A 27,265-nucleotide genomic window follows, 5' to 3' on the forward strand; every position below is an offset into this window, starting at 1 on the left:
CTCCAAATCCTCACCCAAAAATCCTCCAAAAAATAGGAAGAAATTCCTCCCTGTGGAGGGAGAAATTCCCAGGGTGGGGAGGCCCTGGAATGGAATCTCAGGGAATTTGTGGCTGCCCCATCCCTGGCAGTGTCCAAGGCCAGGCTGGAGCCACCTGGGCGGGTGGAAGGTGCCTGAAACGACCTTGAAGGTCCCTTCCAACCCAAACCATTCTGGGATTTTGGGATTCAAAAGCTTTTCCCGCTGATGAAGGTGTTATTCCACTTTTCCTGTGCTTTTTTTTTTTTCCCCTCTGTTGACAGGAAAATCCCTGTCTCGGATCTGGCCCTGCTCTCAACTGAGAGATCCTCACAACTTGGTTAAAAAAAAAAAACCCTTAAATCCCTGATGTAAATCCAGATTTAGGAGGTGCCCCTGGTCCAGGAGATGCTGCTCTCCCCAGCTCCCTGAGCTCCGTTTCACAGCTCACCCCCAGCCCTGGAAAACGTGGAAATTGAATGTGGAAACAGCGTCAGATTGATTTTTTTTTTTTTCCTTTCTTTTTAAAAATAAAATATCAAATATAATTTAGTTGTATAATGCAGCTTTGTGCTGGGTAATAATACCCAGTTCAGCTTCTGTGGGCACTCTGTGATAATTCCTCCAGAAAATGGCAGGTTATGTAAATCCACTAAAGCTTTTAATTCGTGTCCACTTCTGATATTTCTTGTGTTTGGCTTCTAAGCCAATAAAACCCCCGCCTTTGCTATCAGGCTTTGAATGAAACACACTTCCCTTTTGCAAACGGGAGAAAAATGTCGAATATCCAAGTGAACCTTTCGAGTTCAAGAGCGGAGAAAAAACACCAAAAAAAAAAAAAAAAAATCAAATTTCTCTTTCTTCCTTCTGGAAAGGATGGTGATTTAATTACTCTTATCTCCCCTCTGTATTTCCACCCTGATTTTTTGGTGTTAATAGGAGCGGGTACCCTTTGTCCCAGGTTAGCTGAAGACTTTTTTTTGGGTTTTTTTTTGGGTTGTTTTTTTTTTTTTTTTCCCACTTTCGCTCCGGTTTCTCTCTCTTAATTTTTGCAGCTCACGTCTTTGCAAAGTGGGTGTTTGGGAGTCTGCTGTTAATGAATCACACTTTGGCAGTGTTTTCCCTGACGTGATAAACAATTGGTGCTGTTGGGCTGTCAGATTAGTGAGCCACAAACTTGGAAATGTTTCACGGAGTTTTTATTGTTGTTTTTTTTTTTTTGGTTTTTTTTTAATGCTTCTTTTGACAGCCTATCCCCCAAATATCTCGGTATTTATATAGATTTGAACAGTTTGAAGGGCGTTAATATTTTTTTTAATGAGTCTGAGCCCACTTGGGTGAATTTTTTTTGCTGTTTTTTTTTTTTTTTTTTTTTTGAGGTTTGAAGGATTTTAAACGGGAGGGTTTTTTTTTCGGGGGGGGGGGAGGTGGAATTGTGTTTTGTGCTGCTCTGAGAGCTTTTATTTCCATTCAGAAATTTCCAGCAGTGGGATGATGAATCTTTACAGACTTTTAATCTTTTTTAATGACGGGCCGAACTTAGTCATCCTTTCAATTTGGGCGTGCAGGTATGGGAATAACATCCCTCTCTTCCTCAAGGTGTCCCCTTTTCCAGCAGCATTTCCTATTAACACCCAAAAATCACCATTTGGGGCCATTAAAGAGACTGATATCCCCATAAATATCCTGCTTTGGGACTTATCCAGCTTTCCTCTGCAGTTCCAAAAGAAGTTTCTCCTCTTCCTGCAGTAAATTTGTGCTCCTGGGCTGCGGTTTTGTTACAAAACCACCTCAAAGTTCAGGAAAAATGCAGCAGGGAGTTGATTTCCCCCGTGGAAAGGAATTTTCTTCTCTCTGGTGATGGTGAGGATCGATGATTTCCTTTTGTGAATTTCAGTTTGGTTTTTTGTTTTGGTTTTTTTTCTCCCTTTTTTTCCCTCTCTCACAGGTCAATGAATTCCCATTTGTCATCAGGAGTGGGGTTTTTTTACCAGCTGGAGTAATTAGTCTTCGTTAGATAAAGGGCACAAAAGGAGAAAAAAATCCCAGAAACAAAAATTGTGGTTTTGTCAGATTCCTTCAGTCCCAAAGGGATTTGTGGGATTTTTCATGGATATCCTTGTGAATCCCCTCCAGGCTGCCACGGGTTCTTCGTGACCCAAAACAGCCCCCAGACTGTGTTAATTACAACCCCAATTAATTAACACAACCCAGATTGTATTAATGTGTATTTCTGTGCATCGTTTCACCCGCGGAGCGCCAAAACACCGCAGGAAATTTAACCTTTAATCCCTAAAAAGCCTCACCTGGAAGATGCCAGGAACTCTTCCCCAGTTCACTTAAAACCCAGAACTCGTGGATTTTAACCAGAAATAGGATTTTTCCCTGCAGGAGAGGAATAAAAGTTAAATTTTACCACTTAATCCTTAAAAACCCTCACCTGGAAGATGCCAGAAACTGCTCCCAAGTTCCCTTAAAACCCGAAACTGGTGGATTTTGGCCAAGGATGGGATTTTTCCCTGTAGGTAGTCAGAGAGGAGGAAAGGTTAAATTTTAACCTTTAGTCCTCACCTGGAAGACACCAGAAACTCCTCCCTTAAAATCTAAATTTGGTGGATTTTAACCAGAAATGGATTTTTTCTGTGTAGGGGGGAAGTAAAGGTTAAATTTTAACCTTTAATCCATAAAAACCCTCACCTGGAAGATGCCAGAAAGTCTTCTCTAGTTCCCTTAAAACCCAAAACTGGTGGATTTTAACCAGAAATGGGATTTTTCCCAGCAGGAGAGGAATAAAAGTTAAATTTTAACCTTTAATCCTTAAAAACCCTCACCTGGAAGATACCAGAAACTCTTCTCTAGTTCCCTTAAAACCCAAAACTGGTGGATTTTAACCAGAAATGGGATTTTTCCATGCAGGAGAGGAATAAAAATTAAATTTTAACCTTTAATCCTTAAAAACCCTCACCTGGAAGATGCCAGAAACTCTTCTCTAGTTCCCTTAAAACCCAAAACTGGTGGATTTTAACCAGAAATGGGATTTTTCCCAGCAGGAGAGGAATAAAGGTCAAATTTTACCACTTAATCCTTAAAAACCCTCACCTGGAAGACGCCAGAAACTCCTCCCAAGTTCCCTTAAAACCTGAAAGTGATGGATTTTGGCCAAGGATGGGATTTTTCCCTGTAGGTAGTCGGAGAGGAGGAAAGGTTAAATTTTAACCTTTAGTCCTCACCTGGAAGACACCAGAAACTCCTCCCAAGTTCCCTTAAAATCTAAAACTGGTGGATTTTAACCAGAAATGGGATTTTTCCATGCAGGAGAGGAATAAAAGTTAAATTTTACCACTTAATCCTTAAAAACCCTCACCTGGAAGACACCAGAAACTCCTCCCAAGTTCCCGTAAAATCTAAAACTGGTGGATTTTAACCAGAAATGGAATTTTTCTGTGTGGGGGGGGAGTAAAGGTTAAATTTTAACCTTTAATCCATAAAAACCCTCACCTGGAAGACACCAGAAACTCCTCCCAAGTTCCCTGGAAGCCCAGAAGGGGTGGATTTTAACCAGAAACGGGATTTGTCACTGCAGGTACTCGGAGAGGAGCCTGACCAAGTGCGTGGGGATCACCATCGAGACGCGGCCGGACTATTGCCTGCGGCCCCACCTGAGCGCCATGCTGGCCTACGGCTGCACCCGCCTGGAGATCGGCGTGCAGAGCGTCTACGAGGACGTGGCCCGGGACACCAACAGGTCAGGGACACCATTCCAGGGCAGGGACACCAACAACAGGGCAGGGACATCGTTCCAGGCCAGGGACACCAACAACAGGACAGGGACACCAGCAGGGCAGGGACACCAACAACAGGACAGGTACACCAACAGGGCAGGGACACCAACAGGGCAGGGACACCAACAACAGGTCAGGGACACCAGCAGGGCAGGGACATCAGCAGGGCAGGGACACCCAACAACAGGACAGGTACACCAACAGGGCAGGGACACCAACAGGGCAGGGACATCAACAGGGCAGGGACACCAACAACAGGGCAGGGACACCAACAGGGCAGGGACACCAACAACAGGTCAGGGACACCAACAGGGCAGGGACACCCAACAACAGGACAGGGACACCCAACAACAGGACAGGGACACCAGCAGGGCAGGGACACCAGCAGGGCAGGGACACCATTCCAGGGCAGGGACACCCAACAACAGGTCAGGGACACCATTCCAGGCCAGGGACATCGTTCCAGGTCAGGGACACCAGCAGGGCAGGGACACCAACAGGTCAGGGACACCAACAGGTCAGGGACATCGTTCCAGGGCAGGGACATCATTCCAGGCCAGGGACACCAGCAGGTCAGGGACACCAGCAGGGCAGGGACACCCAACAGGTCAGGGACACCATTCCAGGTCAGGGACACCAACAACAGGACAGGGACACCAGCAGGGCAGGGACACCAGCAGGGCAGGGACACCATTCCAGGGAATCCCAACAGGTCAGGGACACCGTTCCAGGGAATCTCAACAGGCCAGGGACACCATTCCAGGGAATCCCGGCTGGCCTGGCATGGCTGGACCTCAGTCCCAGCCCTTTCCATCTCAGAGGTTGATCCAAGTCCTGTCCAGACTTCCCTCTCAGGGATTCTCTGGGAATCCCAGCTCAGCCAGGAATTCCCACCCCAAGCTCCCCTTTCCCAGCTATGCTGGGATTTATCCCGAAATTTGGAGAGGAGCTTTTCCCTGTGCCAATCCCACTTTTCCCTCCTTGCTTCATCCCTGTGCTGGGAAAAGGTGAGGAAGGGAAGGATTTGGGGTGGGAATTCTTCCCTCCCTTCCTTCAGGGACCTTCAAGCTCCTCCCGTCCCAGCCCCTTCCATGGACATGGAATTTTTCGGCTCTCCCAAACTGTAGGATCCAACTTGCTGGAAAAGCAATTCCTGCAGCCCGGGGTTCCATCTTCTCTGCTGGCTTCCCATCCCATGGAATCCTGGAATTCCAGCCTGGGTTGGGTGGGAAGGGACCTCCAATCCCATCCCATTCCCACCTCCACGCCTCCTGCTATCCCAGGCTGCTCCAGCCTTTCCTTGGACACCCCCAGGGATTCTCTGGGAATGGCAGCCCAGCCAGGAATTCCTTCCCAAATCCCACCCCAAGCTCCCCTTTCCCAGTGGGAAGCCATTCCCTGGCTCCTGGCCCTCCAGGACAGGAATTCCCAAATTCCAGCTCTCCTTTCCCTCTGGAAAAGGCTCCGAGGATTCCCTGGATCCCTCCCTTCTCCACTTGGACATTCCCAGCTCTCCCAGCCCGGCATGGGCTCCATCCCCACCACAGCTCCTCTCTGGGAAGGAATTTTGGGAATTCCCTGGGAATTCAGGACTCCAGGAAGGGTCTCCCTTCCCTTTTCCACCCCCAAATTCCATAAAAATCCCTTGGGATGGATCCCAGAATCCCGGAATGGTTTGGGATGGGATCCACAGACCTCAATCCCATCCCAGGGACACTTCCCTCAATCCCAGGGTGATCCAAATCCACCCTAGGACACCCCCAGGGATTCTCTGGGAATTCCAGCCCAGCCAGGAATTCCTTCCCAAATCCCACCCCAAGCTCCCCTTTCCCAGTGGGAATCCATTCCCAGGGTCCTGGCCCTCCAGCCCTTTTCCCAAATTCCAGCTCTCCTGGATCCCCTTGAGGCTCAGGAAGGGGCTCCAGGGATTCCCTGGATCCTTCTGGAATCCTCCAGCTCCTGTTTCCTTGGCTAATTCCCACTGCACAGAGAATGTTGGGACATTTCACTTACTCCCCTGTCAGAATAAATTCCCAAACCCAGCAGCTCCGCAGCCTCCTCCGTGCCCTTTTGTCGGCAAAATGGAATTCTGTGGGATTCCGTTCCTCAGCAGGAGAAAATGGAATTGTGATGTTTTAGCTGGGACTCAGATCCTTTTCTGCTGTTCTACATTTGGGGTTTTTTTAGCGTGTTTGTTTTTTTCCTGTATTGTCCATTCTTTTTTTTTTTTTTTTTAATGTATCATCTCTTCTTTCCCTTTTGTGCTCTTTTTTAAAAAATTTATTCATTCTTTCCCTGTGTTTTACTCTCTTTATTTTATTGCCTCCATTCTTTCCCTGTATTCTCCACTTCTTTCTTTCTTTCTTTCTTTTTCTTTCTTTCTTTCTTTCTTTCTTTCTTTCTTTCTTTCTTTCTTTCTTTCTTTCTTTCTTTCTTTCTTTCTTTCTTTCTTTCTTTCTTTCTTTCTTTCTTTCTTTCTTTCTTTCTTTCTTTCTTTCTTTCTTTCTTTCTTTCTTTCTTTCTTTCTTTCTTTCTTTCTTTCTTTCTTTCTTTCTTTCTTTCTTTCTTTCTTTCTTTCTTTCTTTCCTGTGTTTTACTCTTTTTTATTGCCTCCATTCTTTCTCTGTATTGTCCACTTCCTTTTTTTTTATTTTTTCTTTCTTCCCCTGTGTTTTACTGTCTTTTGCCTCCATTCTTTCCCTGCATTGCCCACCTCTTTTTGTTTTCATTTATTCTTTCTTTCACTGTTTTACTCTCTTTTGTCTCCATTCTTTCCCTTTATTCTCCATCTCTTTTTTTAATTTATTCTTTCTTTCCCTGTGTTTTACTCTCTTTATTTTATTGCCTCCATTCTTTCCCTGTATTCTCCACTTCCTTTTTTATTTATTCTTTCTTTCCCTGTGTTTTACAATCTTTTGTCTCCATTCTTTCTCTGCATTGCCCACCTCTTTTTGTTTTTTTTATTCTTTCTTTCACTGTGTTTTACTCTCTTTATGTTGTCTCCATTCTTTCCCTGCATTGCCCACCTCTTTTTTTTATTTATTTTCTTTCCCTGTGTTTACTCTCTTTATTGTCTCCATTCTTTCCCTTTATTGTCCACTTCCTTATTTTAATTTATTCTTTCTTTCCCTGTGTTTTACTGTCTTTTGCCTCCATTCTTTCCCTGCATTGCCCACCTCTTTTTGTTTTCATTTATTCTTTCTTTCACTGTTTTACTCTCTTTTGTCTCCATTCTTTCCCTTTATTCTCCATCTCTTTTTTTAATTTATTCTTTCTTTCCCTGTGTTTTACTCTCTTTATTTTATTGCCTCCATTCTTTCCCTGTATTCTCCACTTCCTTTTTTATTTATTCTTTCTTTCCCTGTGTTTTACAATCTTTTGTCTCCATTCTTTCTCTGCATTGCCCACCTCTTTTTGTTTTTTTTATTCTTTCTTTCACTGTGTTTTACTCTCTTTATGTTGTCTCCATTCTTTCCCTGCATTGCCCACCTCTTTTTTTTATTTATTTTCTTTCCCTGTGTTTACTCTCTTTATTGTCTCCATTCTTTCCCTTTATTGTCCACTTCCTTATTTTAATTTATTCTTTCTTTCCCTGTGTTTTACTCTTTATTTTGCCTCCATTCTTTCCCTGTATTCTCCACTTCCTTGTTTTTATTTTTTCTTTCTTTCCCTGTGTTTTACTCTTTTTTATTGCCTCCATTCTTTCTCTGTATTGTCCACTTCCTTTTTTTTATTTATTCTTTCTTTCCCTGTGTTTACTCTCTTTATTGTCTCCATTCTTTCCCTGTATTCTCCACTTCCTTCTGTTTTTATTTATTCTTTCTTTCCCTCTGTTTTACAGTCTTTATTTTATTGCCTCCATTCTTTCTCTGTATTGTCCACCTCTTTTTGTTTTTATTTTTTCTTTCTTTCCCTGTGTTTTACTCTCTTTTATTGCCTCCATTCTTTCCCTGTATTGCCCACCTCTTTTTGTTTTTTTCTTTCTTTCCCTGTGTTTTACTCTTTTGTCTCCATTCTTTTCCTGTATTGCCCACTTCCTTTTTTTATTTATTCTTTCTTTCTTTCCCTGTGTTTTACTCCCTTTATTTTATTGTCTCCGTTCTTTCCCTGCATTGGAACAACCTCTGTTTTTTAACACACATTCATTCTCCCCCCTGTGCTGAACACCTCTTTTCCTAATGACACCCTAAATAAATTCAATTTTGGGAGGTAGAACATGGCCCAGGGAGAGCAGCTCCCGTCCCACACAAATCACAGTTCGCAGTGCTCTGTGATTTTTGGGGTGTTTTCCACCTTTTTTGGGACAGGAGAGGTGACACTGGCCAGGAATGCCCGTTGAGAGATTCCCCAAAGTCATTCCAGGCGCGCAGAATCCTTAGGGATTGCAAAAAAAAAAAAACAAACCACATTTCCAGGAGGAAATAGAATTCATTCCTTGTCATTTTGGCCCAAAGAACTGTTGTGCTCTGTGGGAAAATGCGAGATATTTTCTTCACCTCACCCCCCAAACAAACCAATCTTTATTTATTTATTTCAAGCCTGATAATTCTAATTTTTTTTTTTTTTTAAAAAGCTTTTTTCCCCCTCTTCTTTCTCCACTCCTGGCGCTGGCTGAAGCTGTTCCATCCAATTCCACATTCCAGCTGCCTCCCAGGGATGTTTTAAAATCCTGGCTCATTTCTGTTCATTCCCACCTCAAAGGCACCGAACCAAAGCTGAAAACTTTTGGGCATTTCCTGCTCAAGGGACTCCAGGCAGGAATCCCGAAGGAATTGGGATCTGGATGTCACTGCTGACGTCCCAAAAGCCAAGAAAAAATCCATTTATTGAGGATTTAAAACTCCTGTTTCCGGGTGGTTTCCCCCTCTGGATGTGGCAAAATCTGAATTATTACAGTTGCCAATTTAGCAATTAATTAATTCCTCATCAGCTTTTAAAATCCTCTTTTTTTCCCCAAAAATAGTCAAATTGTCAATCTTAACATCCATTTTTCCCTCCAAATATCCATTTTTAAATCTTAAAATCCTTTTTTTCCCCAAAAAAATCAATTTTTAAATCTTAACATCCATTTTCCCCCCCAAAAATCCATTTTTCAATCTTAAAATTGACTTTTTTCCCTCCAAATATCCATTTTTAAATCTTAACATCCATTTTTCCCCCCCCAAAAAAATCCATTTTTCAATCTTAAAATCCATTTTCCCCCCCAAATACCTATTTTTAAATCCATTTTCAATCTTAAAATCCATTTTTCCCTTCCAAATATCAATTTTTAAATCTTAACATCCATTTTCCCCCAAAAAATCCATTTTTAAATCTTAACATCCATTCCCCTCCAAATACCCATTTTTAAATCTTAACATCCATTTTTCCCCAAAAAAAAACCATTTCTACATCTCAAAATCCATTTTCCCCCCAAAGAAATCCATTTTTCAATCTTAAAATCCATTTCCCCCCCAAAAAAAATCCATTTTAAAATCTTAAAATCCACTTCCCCCCCAAAAATCCATTTTAAAATCTTAGCATCCATTTTCCCCCCAAAAAATCCATTTTAAAATCTTAACATCCATTCCCCTCCAAAAATCCATTTTTAAATCTCAAAATCTTAAATCCATTTTTTCCCTCAATTTAAATTCAATTTTTAAAGTCTCTTCCCAGAGCTCCTTGCAGAATTCCTGAAAGGAATCCCTCAACTTCTCCCAATTTTTGGAGCAGTGACTAAAATCCACTTTAAGAACAGAGGTGATTCATGATTTTTTTTTCTTTTTCCTTTTTAAACGACCTCATTTTTCTTTTTTTTTCTTTTTTTTTTTTTGTGTGTGTGCGGGGTGGGGATTTGTTTTGGCCTCCAAACTTTTTAAATATTTTTTTCCCTGGTAGCAAAATGTCAGATTACAACCAATTAGGGGAAACAGTTTGGAAATTACTTTTCTATGATGTTCCACAAGTCATTAGTGAGGTTTCTGAGTGCTTGCAGTGGCTCTGAGGCAGAAAAAATATTCAAGAGCAGAGCTCGGCATCAAATAATCAAGTTATTGATGCAGCTCGAATTCCACTTCTAATAAGAAAATAATTTTTATTTATGAAGCAAAGCTCCCGTTTGCTTCCCTCAGGCTACTCAAGGTCTTTGAGTGATGCTGTCCTTGAACAGTCTCAGGAAAAAAAAAAAAAAAAAAAAAAAAAAAAAAAACCCAAAAACACTGTAATACTCCTGGAAAAATAAAAAAAAAAATCAGAAATAAAAGTGGTTTTAAAGCTGCACGGAGGGGTTGGATCTTCTGGCAGAGAGGGAGGAAAAAATCCTTAAAAAATTAAAAAATAAATTAATGAATTTGGGGGGGGATGAGCACGAGGATACCCAAAGGGAGTTGGGTTTTGTTTTTTTTTTCTTTTAATCCAGAGGGATTTGGAGGAGGGGAAAAAAAAAAAAAAAAACGGAGTATCACCTGCAGAGCTCATCTGGGTGCCAGGAATTCCAGGAGTTGGGAGGAAAACAGGGATGGGAGGGGATGGAAACGCCCTGGAATGTCCAGGAATGGGGCAGAGAGGCAGGATTTTGTGGGAAGAACTTTCTCCTGATTGGAGCCCTGGAGGTGGAAGGAAAAAGGGGATTTTTTCCAGAAAACGTGGGAAATTTGGCCTTTTTTGGGCTCCAAATCCCCCCAGGCTCCTGCAGATCTGGGGCTTGGGTTGGTGTCACTGTGGCAGAACGTGGAATCCTCCTGGAATCCTAACGCTGACCAAAATTTGGGAAGTTCACGTTTCTCCAGAAGGGATTTTGGGTGATTTTCAGGCTTTTCCTCATTCCCATCCCTTTTTTCCTGCTGTTTTTATTCCTGTTTTTTTCTGAGGATTTCCAGACTGGATTCCAGCAGCTCTCCCAAATTTCGTTCCCATCCCTTCTCCTTTCCTGCTGTTTTATTCCTGTTTTTTTCTGAGGATTTCCAGACTGGATTCCAGCAGCTCTCCCAAATTTCATTCCCATCCCTTCTTTCCTTTCCTGCTGTTTTATTCCCATTTTTTTCTGAGGATTTCCAGACTGGATTCCAGCAGCTCTCCCAAATTTCATTCCCATGCCTTCTTTCCTTCCCTGCTGTTTTATTCCCATTTTTTCCTGAGGATTTCCAGACTGGATTCCAGCAGCTCTCCCAAATTTCTCTCTGAGCCTGGAAAACCCAGAGCAGCTCCTTTTTCACAGAATTAACAATTTCAATACTCACCAAGCCCCATTTAGGCTCGGTTTTACCTCCAGCCATGCCCCAAACTCAGCCTCCCGAGGGGGGGATCATCCCAGCTGAACCCAGGAATGGCTTTTCCTGCTTTTCCTGCCTTTTCCTGACCCTTTTTCCCCCTCTCTTCCCAGGGGTCACACGGTGAAGGCCGTGTGCGAGTCCTTCCACCTGGCCAAGGACGCTGGCTTCAAGGTGGTGGCCCACATGATGCCAGACTTGCCCAACATGGGGCTGGACAGGGACATGGACCAGTTTTTTGTGAGTATTCCTTTGAAAAAAAAAAAAAAAAAACCCATCAATTCCCACTTTTTTTTTCCCCCCCTCCATGGAAAACTTCCCGCTCGGTTACCAGATTTGTTTCGAAAGGACAAACAATTTAAAACTCTTTTTTTTTTTTTTTTTTTTTAAGAAAAGAAGGTAAAAAAAAACCTAAAAGAAAAAAGAGATTTGTTGAACTACTTCATCCAGAAAATTATATCCCTGTCTCATGCAAGGCTGAGTCACTGGGGTCCCTGTGGAAAACAGCTCTTCCCCTATTTACTGCTTTTTTTCCAAGGTGGTTTTCCCTCTTGGATTTAGCGTAGGACACAGTTCCAAGTTGAAAAGGAAGGTAATTAATTGCAAATTAATTGCAAAATTAGAGTGTGTGTTATAAAGCATTTTGGCTCAGCGCTGTTCAATTTCTTTTGTCAATGATGTCGGAGGAAATATAAAATTATTCCTGGGGAAAATCGCAACGAGAGGAATAAAGAGCAAATGGTGAGCAGTGCAAGGATTTAACCACTTTGGTAGATTTTCAGGTTTTGTTGGTTTTTTAAATTTTTTTTTTTCCCTGAGTCAAAATTGGGTGGGTTTTTTTTGTTTTTTTTTTTTAAATAGTGCAGAAATTGGAGTCGTGATGGAGGAATCCCAGGGGAAGGTTGGGCTGGGTGCTAAAAAATATCAGTGTAATGAAATATATTGATGAAAAATACAGGCAGAAGGCAAAAAGGCACTTCTGGAACAAAAGCCTGGAAAATGCAGCTGTACAGGGCAGGAGGGGAATCCTGAAACCTGGGGTGGGAACCTTTTTTTGGGGGATTTTGTGCAGAATTCCTTGAATTTTTCCTAAATAAAATGTTCTTGACCAAGGTGAGAGACTGGAAGTGTTGAGCGCAAAACTCCAGATTCCTGCTCCAGGAATTATTTATTATTTATATTATTTATAATAATTATCCTGCTCCTGGGTTATTTTTTTTTAGCTCCACCTCCCATTTGTCTGGGAGGTGGAGTGTGGACATGACAGAGAATTTTCATGGAATTCTTTGTGATGCAGAACCCAGCAAAACCTTGGATCCTTCATCCCTCAGCATCTCATGGAATTGCAGCTGGAGTTCTGTGGGATTGGGCTAGAATTTGTGGTGGAAAAGTGGGAATAATGACCAAAAATATGGAAAAGGCCAACCCTGGGCAGGTTCAAACACAGAGGAGACCAAAATCCGAGGTGGAAAACTGAGGAGGGAGGAATTACCGCAATTTTTCATAATTAATTTAATTATAATTATCCTTTGCTGCTTATTGGTGATGAGTGGTTGAAGAATTTCTGCTGCTGGGTCTGGAATTGCTCCTGATTCACTGCAGGAAATTTGGGAATCTGTTGGGAAGGTGGAATTTCTGGGCTGTGAGGGGAAAGGTGGTGCCATCCTGGGTTCCAGCCGTGCACTAAGGACAATTTTACCAGAAATTGGAGGGGCAGGAGGCGAAGTTTTTGGGACTGGGAGAGGAGGAATTAAAATAAAGTTGGGGAGAAGAGCTGAGGGTAGAAAAGGAACAGAAGGAAAAGAGGTCATTACCCGTTTCTCATCCTCATTTAAAAATTCATTTTTAAAAATACCCCTTTAAGTACCAGAGAATAAAACGCCAAACCAAATTTGTTGATTTGTTTCCCAGAGCCCTGGTGAACGTAACAGAAATATCCCGATCAATTCCTGAAATTCCTGAAATTCCCAAGGGTTCATTCTCTTGTTTCCTGCCCCAAAATTTTACATCCTCGTTTTGAGCTGATGGAACAATTTCTTTACTTGTTGGGCCGTGCCAATGTTCGTGCAGGCTGGTGAATGTTTCGGCATTTCTGCTGCGTCAAATTAACGGGGAACCAAGTGGAGGCGTCTCCTTATGATCCCAGAATCCTGGAATGGTTTGGGGTGGGATTCATGGACCTTCAATCCCATCCCATTCCCATCCCCGGGTGCTCCAGCCTTTCCTTGGGCACTCCCAGGGATTCTCTGGGAATTCCTGCCCAAACGGGAATTCTTTCCCAAATTCCTCCCCATTTTCCCGGGGAATTCTTTCCATTCCCAGCTCCCAGCCCGGCATTGGATCCATCCCGACTCCTCTCCGGGAAGGAATTTCGGGATCAAGAGGCTTCACTGGGAATTTGGGATTCCAGGAAGGGTCTCCCTTCCCTTTTCCATCCCCAAATTCCATCAAAATCCCTCGGGATGGATCCTGAGTGTCCTGGATCCCAGAATCCCGGGGTGGTTTGGGATGGGATCCCTGGAGCTTCAATCCCATCCCATTCCAACCCCACCGTCCCAGGCTGCTCCAACCTTTCCTTGGACACTCCCAGGGATCCAGGGCTTCTCTGGGAATTCCAGCCCAGCCCCTCCCCACCCTCCCAACCAGGAATTCCTTCCCAATATCCCACTCAAATCCCTCCTTTTCCACTTCCACAGCCATTCCCTGTGTCCTGTCCCTCCATCCCATGTCCCCAGTCCCTCTCCAGCTCTCCTGGAGCCCCTTTAGGCCCTGGAAGGGGCTCTGAGCCCTCCCTGGATCCTTCCCTTCTCCAGGTGAGCACCCCCAGCTCTCCAATTCTTTGTCTTTTTGGGACAACAAACCCACGGCTTTCAAGGGATCTTTACAAATCTCTGATTTTGAGGCAGTTCTAATTAACTTCGGGCAAATTAACTTCATTTTCTGTGAGCCCTCCCCCTCTCCAGCCACTTCCCAGCTGAGGAGAAGGTCGGGCACAAAGGAACCCGCTTGACTTTAGAAGTTCCGAGCACCTTCAGCACCAGTTGGGATAATAACAATAAATCCAGGGGTTTCTCCAGGGAGGGGAATAACTGCTGATGGTGCTGACCTTGGCCCGAAGAACGCCGGGTGCTTCTCGGAGCCGGGCAGGTAATTACAGCTCTGTCCCCCCGACCGATCGATTCCCCGGCTTTTCCTGCCGCTCCCGCCTCCCAGCAGCCACTCCGAGCTCTGCGTGCGAGCAGCAGCTGGTTTTATTCATCATCGTTCAGAATGTTGTCATGGGTAAGGGTGAACGTGTTGGATGTGGGTGGTTTTTAAAAAAAAAAAATTTTGTTTATTTAGTTATTTTTTGCACGGAGAGGTTGTGGGTTCCATCCCCTGTGGATTCCATCCCCTGTGGATTCCATCCCTGGAATGGAACGTCCCAGGTTGGACAGGGCTTGGAGCAAGCTGGGATAGTGGAAGATGTCCCTGCCCGCGGGAATGGGATGAGCTTTAAGGTCCCTTCCAACCCAAGTAATTCTGGGATTCTCCAAATCCACGATTTTTTCACAGGAAGTGCCTTTTTCCCCGCCTCCACTGCGAAATTTCGGTTCCCTTTCTCACTCTGATGCCGTGTCCCACTTCCACTTTGCTTTTTCCTTCCCTCTTCCCCCACCTCTGATTCTTTTTATATCCTCGGAGGATTTCCGTCCTCCTCCAGGTCTTTCCCACCCCATTCCACACCACGGGGCAGCAGGGAACGCGCTCCAGAAAACCTCAATGACCACAAACGCTCAAAAATAAAAAAACCCTCCCAAAACCAGGCAGAGCCTCACCAGGCAGGTGGTCGGAGAAAATAATTAGAATTAGGAGCGGGATAAATCAAGGACTCAGCGGGAATAATGGAATTGTTAGCGGAGCGGACACCTCATCCCCAGGAACGCGATGAGCGCTCGGCTCCGACGCTGCCCCGGAGAGGGAAGAGGCTGCTCTGGGGGGGAAATGCTTGGGAGGATCCATAAATCACATTTGGCAAGCAGAACTTTGGATTGGAGAAAAAAAAAAAACAAAAAAAACCCAAAAAAACCCCAAAAAAAGAGAAACAAACAAACAAAAAAACCAAACCAAACCAAAACAAAACAAAAAAAAACCCAAACAAACCACAAAAAAAGAAAAAACCCCAAAATTTTGGGAGTCTGGAGAATTCCCGAAGTGTTAATTCCTCACTCAGTGGAAATAGAACCACAGGATTTGGCTGCTCTGGGGTGAATATTCCTAATAATTCTTTAAAAAAAAAGATATTTATGATATATATTTATACATTGTAAATAACAGATTTATTAATTGGGAGAATATTGCTGTGTCTGCCTTTATTTTATTTTTATGGGATTTGCTTGAGCGTGGTTTATTGGTGCTCTTCCTCCTTGCTCTGAGCCCACCTCAAACAGACCCCACAGAGCTGAAATAAATCTGGGAAAATGGAAAAAACAGGGAGGAGAGGCAGAAAATTGGGATTTTGAAGTGCCACAGGAGCTGCTGTGGCTCTGGAATCTGGTGGGTGCTGCCCAGAACCATCAGATGGAAAAAGTTCTTTTTTTCCCCTTGAGGAAATCCCGTGCGTCCATCTAAAGGCTCACATAAATAAATCATATTTATAATATAAATAAATATTGAAATATTTAAATAAATAGTCAAATATAACATTAAAAAATAAATAAACTTATGAGGGCAAAAACGCAGGCAGGGCCATTTCATGGGGACAAGTATTTAGCTAAGGAGATTTTTTGATTCCCATCTGCAGAGCTGCTCCTGTGTTCTTTAAATAAAACACAATCACTGAATGAGTTCAGCCTGAAAATTCCTTCTCTTAGTCATGTGTCAAGATGGGATTTTTATTTTTTATTTTTTTTTTTTATGGAGGAATTGCAAAATAAGCAATTTCCCAGAAATGAGCTAATTTTAGTGCCAGGCCTGATGCATCTGGGATCCGAGTGATGCAGAGACCTCCTTGTGTTGAACGGGAGGGGGAAAACGAGGGGGAAATGATCTGGGGAAAAAAAATAGAGTGAAATAATCTGAGAGGAAAACGAGGGGGAAATGATCTGGGGAGAAAAAATAGAGTGAAATAATCTGAGAGGAAAACGAGGGGGAAATGATCTGGGGAGAAAAAATAGAGTGAAATAATCTGAGAGGAAAACGAGAGGGAAATGATCTGGGGAGAAAAAATAGAGTGAAATAATCTGAGAGGAAAACGAGGGGGAAATGATCTGGGGAGAAAAAATAGAGTGAAATAATCTGAGAGGAAAACGAGGAGGAAATGATCTGAGGGGAAAATGAGGATTAAATAATCTGAGGGGGAAAATGAGGGGGAAATGATCTGAGGGGAAAATGAGGATTAAAAAATCTGAGGGGAAAATGAGGAAGAAATGATCTGAGGAGAAAAAATAAAGTGAAATAATCTGAGAGGAAAACGAGGGGGAAATTATCTGAGGAGAAAATGAGGATTAAATAATCTGAGGGGGAAAAATTTGAGAGGAAAATGAGGGGGAAATTATGTGAGGGGAAAATGAGGATTAAATAATCTGAGGGGGAAAATGAGGGGGAAATCATCTGAGGAGAAAAAAAAAAGAGTGAAATAATCTGAGAGGAAAATGAGGGGGAAATGATCTGAGGGAAAAAGAGGATTAAATAATCTGAGGGAAAATGAGGGGGAAATAATCTGAGTAGAAAAAATAGGATGAAATAATCTGAGAGGAAAATGAGGGGGAAATGATCTGAGGAGAAAATGAGGATTAAATAATCTGAGGGGGAAAAAATTGAGAGGAAAATGAGGGGGAAATGATCTGAGGGGAGAAAATAGGATGAAATAATCTGAGAGTAAAATGAGGATTAAATAATCTGAGGGAATAATTATGGTGAAAGGATCTGAGGGGGAAAATGAGGATTAAATAATCTGAGGTGGGAAACGAGAGTGAAATGATTTGAGGGGAAAATGAGGATGAAATAATCTGAGGGAATAATTATGGTGAAATGATGTGAGAGGAAAATGAGGGAAATGATCTGAGGGGGAAAATGAAGGTGAAATAAATTGAGGGGAAGATGAGGGTGAAATAATTGGAGGGTGAAATAATCGGAGGGGAAAATGAGGATTAAATAATCTGAGGGGGAAAAATCTGAGGGGGAAGATCTGAGAGGAAAATGAGAGTGAAATGATCTGAGGGTGAAATAATCTGGGAGGAAAATGAGGGTCAGATAATCTGAGGGAATAATTACGGTGAAATGATCTGAAGGGAAAATGAGAGGGAAATGATCTGAGGAGAAAATGAGAGGGAGATGATTTGATGGGAAACTGAGGGTGAAATAATCTGAAAGTGAAAGAATCTGAGGGAATAATTATGGTGAAATGATCTGAGGGTGAAATTATCTGAGGGGGAAATAATCATAGGGAAGATGAGAGTGGAACGATCTTAGGGGAAAATTAGGATGAAATAATATGAGGAGGAAAATGAAGGTGAAATAATCTGAGTGTCCTTTCTTTTTACGGAGTGGGTGACGTTACCTCAATTCTTCAAAGATTCCCAGCTGTAAATAAGGCCTCGCTTTTCCTGAGGGCTCTGTTTTTTCTCAAGGAGATGAAATCCATAATGAAACTAAAATATTGCACCTCTATCAGGAGCTTTTAATAACTGTAATAAAAGGCAGTTAAAGTGCTGATCTGCATTGATTTTTGCTCCTCTGGGAAGACAGTTCCCTGTGTTTTTAAATATAGCTCCGATGTGTTTAGTGGGGTAAACGATTTTCCTTTCAGCTCCTTCTAAACATCTCACTGAAAAGCTGTGATTTGCAGGTGGTTTTATGTCTGAAAATGTGGCTTTTTCCCTTTTTTTTTTTTTTTTTTTTTTTTTTTTGGTGGGCGCATCCGTGACAGGTTGTTTAATGCTCCGTCCTGCAGTTCCTCAGGTTTCTCCTGGAATCTCAGGAAATATTCCTGCTCAAAAGCTGCCTCAGTTCAGAGACAATTATGGTTCTGTGAGCTATGACCAAAGCTGGGGTAATTTTTATGTTAATGAGGATGGTGGTAGTGAAGACCAGGCTATTTCTGGAAACTCTTTTCACATCTAATTGCTCTCATATTTCTGTGGGTAAATCACCCACAGAACGCCCCAGTCTGTGCCCACTTCTGCAGAATTGTGGGCTCAGAAACGTCTAGGGTCGAGTTCAAATCAAGTTTAAACCAAGGATGGGGTTTTGGTAGCAGAGAGATCTTTTTGTGTTGCACAGAAGCAGAAAAATTTGGGATGTTGTGGGGAGAACAGGCTGGGAGAACTGGGAATGTTCACCTGGAGAAGGGAAAAATCCAGGGAATCCTTGGAGCTGCTTCCAGAGCCTCAAGGGACTCCAGGAGAGCTGGAATTTGGGAAAGGGCTGGAGGACCCGGGGAGTGGCTTCAAAGGGGAAATTTGGGTGGGATATTGAGGAGGAATTCTTCCCTGGCAGGGATGGGGTAGGAATTCCCAGAGAAGCTGTGGCTGCCCCTGGATCCCTGAGAGTGTCCAAGGCCAGGATGGAGCAACCTGGGCGAGGTTGGAATGGGATCATCTTTAAAATCCCTTCCCAGCCAAAACATTCCACCATTCCATGACATGAAAAACTCCGTGGCTGTGTGGGAAAAGCTGCCTTGATTCTGCTCTGGGATTGCTGCCTTTGTCCCTAAAAATCAGGAATTTTTTTCCTCCTCACGAACCATCAGAGTTAGGAAAATGCCAATCACTGCCTGCCAGCAGCCTCCCATTCACAAAAAGCTCCTGCTCAGAGAAAAGGAGCATTCAGACCCTTTTTCCACCTGAACCAGGGATGATTTCTGCACTTTGCAGCCCCCAGGCCCCGTGGGTTGCTCAGGCTCATTCAGCCACTCTCTGTTCTGGAGCTTTTTACACCAGAAAAAGCCAGGCTTTTTTTTTTTTTTTTTTTACTTTTTTTGTTTTTTTTACCATTCACAAATTGTTTTCTGAGATTTTTTGTTGGTTTTTTTTTTTTTTCACCAAGGCCCCTTGCTGCTGAAGTCAATAATGAACATATGGCTGGGAACAGGCAGTCAAAAATAAAGGAATAAAGGGATAGAGAGTGCAAATTTCCCAGGCATTTCGGCAAAGACAGCATCACTCAGTAAAATACCTGTTTTAGTGCAGATCACCATCAGCTACGAGTGGAGAAACCACGAGGGCCAAATTAGGTTTTTGAGGGCTTAGTGGTTGGTTTTGTGTGGGTTTGTATTTTTATTTTTTAATTCAAAAAGCAGACTGGTTTTGCTGCGAGCATTTGAGGGGACTGAATGAGATGGGGATTGTTTTTATCAAAACCCAGATGCAGTTGCTGTGGTGGTGTTTTTTTGGGTTTTTTTGTTTGTTTTTTTTTTTTTTTGGTGAGGGGAGACTTTTGAGGGATCCAGGCTGCAGAAATCGCATGTTTGAGACAGTGAAAAATGCTTTATTTCCCGTGCTGAGCCTCGCGGAAAGGGGAAAAAAACCGGGAGTCGTGCGCTCGGGAAAAGCGAAGGTGGAACTTCAGAGCAGATTGATGGAGGAATTCTCCCGGGTTTTTCCGGGATGGATGGAGGCACCTGCACCGCCGGGCAGATGGGGCTGCTCGCGGCGCCGAGCACAATCTGGACAGGTCTGTCTGGGCCTCCAAGGTCAGCCTGCTCCTGCTCCAGGACTTTTCCCAAGTTCTCCGTGTCTCTCCTGATTATTTTCTCGCCAACTCTCCCGGGTTGTGTCCCGGCAAGGCCAGGATCTCCTGGCTTTGGAGAGAATTGTCGCAGCGGGCGGCGATTGCAGGGGTGCGACCGTCGCCCTGCGAGTTCTGCAGTCCCAGCCATCGGCAGGTTCGGCGCAGGGACAGATAAGGAGGACACGGCTCTTGGGGTACACCAGAGTGTATTTATGGGATGGACAAGATGGGGCCCCAAGACAAGACTTCGGGGGGGGGGGGGGTGAACAGAAGTTTTACACAGTAACTCAAGAGGAGGGGTGCAGGAACATTAACCAATGAGGGTAAAGCTGGGGAGTGGTTAAGGTGGGACTAAACTATTACAAACCAATCAGGAGAGATAGTGAAGCGATACGCGGGATAAATAAATAGACTCCACAGCCTGGGGTAGTTATGAAGTGGGTCTGTATGTCAGCGCCCGGCACAAGTGAGATAGCTCTCCTAAACTTGTGCCCCGAGCCTTTATTTCCACACCTTTATTCCCAAAGGTGTTCCATACGCAATACATTGCACAACTTTTCCATGCATATTCAACCCCTGGCCCCGCCTGTCCTCATGCTAAATAAGTCCACGCCCTTCTGGGCACGCGTGGTTCGCTGTGGTGGTCACACGGGGGTCTCTCGGTGGTCCTGAGGCTGAAGATTGTGGTCTTCCTCATGGCTGAACTTTTGAACTTTTCCTCTCTGCGCGTGCGCTTTTGGTCCTTTGGTGCTTATCTGAGTACGTCTGTTAGTCTTGATAGGCTTGGAGACAGAGGAGCTTCTTTATCTGGGTTCTTTGCCTCCTCTGGTGTTGTTCTTTATGCAAGAAGCTTCAGAAATTTGCATTTTTCTATGCCCTTTGTACCAGGCAGAGATTTCTTAAGTAAAAGGTTAAAATTCAATACATAGCTCTACAAGCTAAATTATAAATGCTTAATTCATTTTGTTAACTTAACTCCAAAAATCTCAGTTTCAATAGGGGAGTGGAATAACACAAAGTAACAAAAAGGGTGTCGAGTATAACAAAACAGACCGGGAACACTCTGGAAGGAAGGGTAGGGATAGGGAGGATTGACAAGGAACATTCTGGAGAAAGGGGTGGGGAAAGAGAGGACTGACAACTTGGAATGGAGGGGGTTAGGGAGGACCTTGGGAAGATTGGCAGCTCGGGAGAGGAGGCGATTAAGGAGGAAAACGGGGCAGACATGAACTTTAAACAAAACACACTACAACAGAGAATAACTCCCCAGCAGTGTTAGATCCCGATATTCCAGAGGGGAACCAACCATGGAAGGGCTGGGGTGGGAGGCAGGAGCGTCTCTCCTGGCAGTTTCCTGCTCTGTGGGGAGATTCCTGGGTTTAATGCGGAAAATGTTCCCGCTGGAGCCGGAGCTGGTGAGGATTCACCTTGGAGCTTGGAAAAGCTCCCTTTGGCCTGTGGGTTTGAGGGTTTTGGGGCTGCTGGGGAAGGGAGGAGATGGGAGAAGCTTCTTGCAGCTCCCAGGTCCTTCACACAGCAGGGAATCCGCTTTTCTTACCTGAAATATTTCAAAATATGGGAAATTCCAGAACAATCTGAGGTGTTTTAGGTGCTGGTGACCCTCAGAGAACTGAGCCTCTTCTGTCACTTCTGCCTTGGCTTGGTGGTTTCCGTAACGGGAAATTTCGCAGCTTGACCGTGCCAGGGACTGAAAGGGTTTTGTTGTGTGGCTGTGGATGGCCAGGAAAGCTGCAGGAATTCCCTGGAATATTGTCCTCCCCCCTCCCTTGGTCACGGAATAGTTCACAGGAGATGGAAATTTTTGGATCTTTAGGAGTTTCTCCCCTCGGTCCCATCCATGGGAGGTTTTGCCGTGAGTGCAGACATTGAGAGGAAGTGATTTGGGATTGTTCAGGTTGGGAAAACCCTGGAGATCCTCGAATCCAACCATTCCCAGCACTGCCAAGGCCACCATGGATCCATGGATTGAAATCCCTCCAGGGATGGGGATTCCACCACGGATCCACATCCCCCCAAATCCACATGGATTTAAATCCCAGATCCATGTGCCCCCAAATCCACCTGGATGTGAAATCCCTCCAGGGATGGGGACTCCACCAAGGTCCACATCCCTACAAATCCACATGGATTGAAATCCCTCCAGGGATGGGGACTCCACCAAGGTCCACATCCCTACAAATCCACATGGATTTGAAATTCCTCTCAAGATGGGGACTCCACACACATTCTTTCAAATCCATGTGGGTTTTCAATCCTCCAGGGCTGGGGACTCCACCACGGATCCACATCCCCCCAAATCCACATGGATTTAAATCCTGGATCCATGGGCCCCTAAATCCACATGGATTTGAAATCCCTCCGAGGATGGGAACTCCACCGCTGCCCAGGGCTGGACAGCCCTTTCCAAGCAGGAATTATTCCCAATATCCCAACCTGAAGCTCCCCATGTGTAGCTCGAGGCTTTTTCCCCTCTTGTGTCGCACTCCTGGAGGGAATTTTAGCAGAAACATTGGAACGGACAAGGAAGCGTTGCTCTTTGAGGATGCAAATCGGGATAAAACGGTACAAAACCAACTTCCCACCTTCACATAAACCCGCCAGATAAATCCTCTGCGTTCTGTTCTGAAAACGCCGAGTCCGAGGTCGCATCCTTGAGAGATCCCGGAGCCGAGTGACTTTAAAATGGCCATTTCCAGCCTGGCAGGTGCCGAGCGCTGCCCCGGGCCCTGGGTGTCCCCAGGCTGCTCCAAAGGCACGGCAAAGGCACCCTGGAATCTGCTGCTTCTCGGTCACTGGGCCATTGTCTGCGCCGCTGAATGCAGATCCTATCGTTAGGGTTTTAATTAGCCCGGCATTGACGGGGAAATGCAAATCGGGCAGGGAAAATGGAGCCGCGCTTTGGAGGCACGAGCTGCTGTTAATGCACGTAATTAAAGCGCTAAGTGATTGTTCCTTCCCCGCGGAGCTGGAAGTGTCACTCAAGGCAGGAGCTTTCAAGTGCTATAAATAATCCAGCTGATGGAGATAAGGGATGGAGTATGGAGAGCTCAGATAATGCTCGTCTTATTCACAATTTGAATTTAATCATCTCTTTTCAGGCGGGGGCTGCGGCGGAGGAGCCGATTCAAGGATCAGGTTGAGGGGCACAGTCCATCTCCGATGGCGATGGCCGTGCTGGGTCATTCAAAAATAGGTTTTTGGTGACCTTTACTGTGAACAAATCCCGGCGCGTTTTCGTAAATTGCTTTCAAAAATTGCTGCTTTTATCCCCTAACCGGTATCTCCTCCAGCAGTTGGGCACCTGGAGAGCGAGGAGATGAAAGGTGGCGAGTGAATCTTGGGGCTGTGAAATGTTCAAGTGGAATCCCCTTGGTTTTCTCCTTTTGGAGAGCTGCAGCTTTTTGGGTTTTTGGGTTTTTTTGTTTTTTTTTTTTTTGAGGCAGGTTTCTCGTTCAGTGCGTGCCCGAGCGTGGTCAGGAAAATCCGATTAAAACCTCCAGGTGGAATCTTTGAATATTGGCTGATGCTGAATTTGGGGACGGGGCCGTGGGGGTCCCAAATCCTCAGACCTTTCCCATGGGTCACTCAGGGGTTTTCTGATTGAAAAGGTTTTTGCAAGAGCACAGGAATGGGAAAATATTGAAATTCAAGGTGTCACCTCCTGATTCCATCTGCTGTTCCCTCCTTGGAATGAGAGGACCTTTCCCAAATCAAACTGTTCCACAATTGTGGGGGTTGTATTCTGATCTGACAGAGGTTGACTTTTGGTTTCCTGTAATCCCAGTTTTCCTGGACAACAATTGCAATGTCGCTGAAAGCTTTTGGTGAGAGTTGAAAAAAAGAAATTCCACGGTTCTTATTTACTGTGAAAAAATCCTGAGGTTTTCTCTAATATCCCATAAATTGAGGAATGTCACAGGGAAATGATATTTTAAGGTGTGGAGGAGTCCGTATGAACCCCCAGGTTTGAGTTTCAACTGATCTGAGCTGACCTTTTTTTTACTTCAATTAAATTCTAAATTTAAATTTTTATTTTAATTAAATTGCTGCAATCATCTCTCACGGCCTGCCCATTGGCCACACCCCCAAATTTACACTTTCCTTCAGCATCCATCTTAATTATCCAAAACCTGTTCAATGCCTCGAGAAAACTTCAAGGAGGGTTGATTTAGCAGCTTTGAAGTCGGCGGCGCTTCCATTTGGAATATTCTCCCTCCTCTGGGATTCGGAAATTTGGGATCTGTCCTCCCTGGGTCATCTTTAACCTCTCCCTCCGGAGCAGACGTGGATTAGCCCTGACTCAGCCTGGAGCTGATGGAAAACCTCCAGAGCTGCCATGGATGGTGGCCTCTGGAACAAATATTTTCGGAATTCAATTTGGCTTGGCAGGAAACGGCTCGGGAGGGTTTTTATCAGCCCGAGACACCTTTTAAGGTGTCTAATTAAAAAAAAACAAAACAAAACAAACAAACACAAGAAAAGGCTACAATTCCTCCTAAAGCTTGGCACGTGTTGGCATTTTCTGCTTCCTTTGTTTCAGGAGAAACTTAATCAAAAGCTGTTTGTGAATGGGGAAGGGTTAAGCCTTTAAATACTGGGATTTACAGGGACTGTCGGGAAAAGGGGCTGGGGAAGAACGGCGACGCCGCTCCCTTATCTCGTTTGAAATTAATTACTTGGGGAATCAGCTCAGGAGAGTTTTGAGGAATTAACAGGGAAATCTGTGGGTTTTTGAAGGCCGCTGGGGAGCAGAATTATCAGCTGTGTTCGCGCTCGGACGTCAGCGGTGCGGAGGGGTGAAGGGACAGAATTCGAGAAAACGGGAATGCTGGTGAATCATTCCTGCTTTGGGATGACAGGGAATATCAACCCAGGCCCTGCCTGGAGTGGCTCATTGACCCCATCCTCACCTGAACTCCTCCATCCTCCCCCGCCTCGGTGCCAGGACACTCGGCCCGCTCAAGTCCCCTCGCTCCTTCTCCGCGTTTTCCATCGACCGCCCACAGAACGTGGAATTCTGCCCGTTTGGGGTTGGCTGAGGACAGCCAGGATCGTTTTCCTGGCCCTCTGGGAGTTGGGTTTTCCCTCTCTTTGCATCCAGGGCTCGCTCAGAAGGAATTGAATTGATCCATAAATCCAGCAGAAGCCTTGGAGCTGCCCCTGGATCCCTGGAAGTGTCCGAGGCCAGGCTGGACAGGGCTCGGAGCAGCCTGGGATGGTGGGAGGTGTTGGGGTTGGAATGGGATGAGCTTTGAGATCCCTTCCCACCCCAACCACTCTGATCCCACTGATTGTCCTTCCTCCAGGATCCAGCCCTGGTTTGGGCAGGGAATCAGCCAGGAAAAACCTGGATTATTGCAATCCCCGACCTTCTTCCCATCCTGGTGCTGGATCTGGTGTGCCTTGGAGCTGAGCTGATCCATTTTGGGGGCTTTGGGTTTGGGAAGCGCGGGGAGCCACAGAGCTGCTGGGAGAGCTGGGAATGGAAGGATCCAGGGAGATCTTGGAGCCCCTTCCCGAGGCTAAAGGGGCTCCAGGAGAGCTGGAGAGGCACCTGGGACAAGGGATGGAGGGACAGGACACAGGGAATGGCTGCCCACTGGGAAAGGGGAGATTGGGGTGGGATCTTGGGAAGGAATTCCTGGCTCGGAGGGGCTGGGCTGGAATTCCCAGAGAATCTCTGGATCCCTGGGAGTGTCCCAGGAAAGACTGGAGGAGCCTGGGATCAGGGAAGGCGTCAGAGTTGGAATGGGATGGGATTGAAAATCTATGGATTCCATCCCAAACCATCCCGGGATTCTGGGATCCAGAACACTCAGGATCCATCCCGAGGCATTTGGATGGAATTCAGGGAGGGAAAAAAGAAGGGAGACCCTTCCTGGAGTCCCAAATTCCCAGTGAAGCCTCTTGATCCCAAAATTCCTTTCTAGAGAGGAGCTGGGATGGGGATGGATCCAATGCCAGGCTGGGAGAGCTGGGAATGGAGGGAATTCCTTGGAAAGGGGAGGAATTTGGGAAGGAATTCCTGGCTGGGCTGAAATTCCCAGAGAATCCCTGGGAGTGTCCAGGGAAAGGTTGGAGCCGCCTGGGATAGCGGGAGGTGTTGGGGTTGGAATGGGATGGGATTTGAGGTCCCTTCCCACCCAAACCATTCCATGATTCCATGACAATGTGTGACAGTTTGTCCCAGCAGAGCCTTGGGGCAGCAGCTGCTGGGGCCACGGCAGCCACTGACTCACCTGATCCAACTGGGAATTCCCGTTCCTGCGGGAATGCCCCGCTGGAGAGGGGTCAAGTGAGCAACCAGGAATAAATCCGGGCTCTAGCCCAGGATCAGATCTGGTGTAACGAGGCCGTGTCCTCGCTTAAATCCATTCAATCCTTGCTTGGTTCAGGGTGCCCTGCCTGGCTCCTGATTTCACTTCTCCTTTAAATCCATTTAATCCTTGCTTGGTTCAGGGTGCCCTGCCTGGCTCCTGGTTTCACTTTTCCTTTAAATCCATTTAATCCTTGCTTGGCCCTGGGTGCCCTGCCTGGCTCCTGATTTCACTTTTCCTTTAAATCCATTCAATCCTTGCTTGGTTCAGGGTGCCCTGCCTGGCTCCTGATTTCACTTTTCCTTTAAATCCATTCAATCCTTGCTTGGCCCTGGGTGCCCTGCCTGGCTCCTGATTTCATTTTTCCTTTAAATCCATTCAATCCTTGCTTGGTTCAGGGTGCCCTGCCTGGCTCCTGATTTCATTTTTCCTTTAAATCCATTCAATCCTTGCTTGGCCCTGGGTGCCCTGCCTGGCTCCTGATTTCACTTCTCCTTTAAATCCATTCAATCCTTGCTTGGTTCAGGGTGCCCTGCCTGGCTCCTGATTTCACTTCTCCTTTGTCGGAATGATTTAATTTTAATCGTCAGTCCCCAAATTTAATCTGGGAAAAACCCAGCCTGGGTGCTCCGTGTGGGATTCAGGCAGGGAAATCCGAGCTGCGCTTCATCCTGCCGTTCTCTGGGCTCGCTCAGAGTGGAGAATAGCACAGAAAAACAGAACAAATCTGTTTTTTCTCCATTGCTATTCCAATGCTGTGTCCCAGACACGTTGATTAATCTTGGGACGCGGCGTGCCGAGAGGGAAGATCGGCACGCTCATCCCTATTGTTCTAATTCCGGAGTCTGGGACAATAAATGGTGCAATGTCCATGGAATTCACGCTGGAAAATACAAGGAAAGCACAGACTTGACTCGTTCTGGTGTTGTGTGGCCTCCTCTTCAAATCTAGGACAGACTTTTCATTTCCAAAAACGCCACAAACCCAAAAATACTCACAGCTCACCCTAAGCCAGGAATTCTCAGTAATTCCCATATTTACAACGGCAAAACCCCTCTGGAAACGAGTTCAGCCAAAGCTCCCAATCCCAGCAAACATTTGCTTTGCCCCTTTTTTTTTTGCCTTCTTTTGGCTCTTTTTGATTTGAATTTTTTTTTTGTTGTTTTTG

At 45.1% G+C, this 27,265-nt stretch overlaps 1 protein-coding gene across 1 annotated transcript in view; it reads left to right on the top strand.

Moving 5' to 3' along the window:
* ELP3 (elongator acetyltransferase complex subunit 3) overlaps positions 1–27,265 on the top strand; it is an 87,294-nt gene that overhangs the window by 30,575 nt on the left and 29,454 nt on the right. The window contains exons 8-9 of the mRNA XM_054001635.1: positions 3,602–3,763; positions 11,161–11,287. Of these exons, the coding sequence (XP_053857610.1) occupies positions 3,602–3,763; positions 11,161–11,287 (289 nt within the window). The remainder of the gene's footprint in view (positions 1–3,601; positions 3,764–11,160; positions 11,288–27,265) is intronic.

Source organism: Vidua macroura, chromosome 31, assembly GCF_024509145.1.
Source record: "Vidua macroura isolate BioBank_ID:100142 chromosome 31, ASM2450914v1, whole genome shotgun sequence".
Classification (NCBI taxonomy): domain Eukaryota; kingdom Metazoa; phylum Chordata; class Aves; order Passeriformes; family Viduidae; genus Vidua; species Vidua macroura.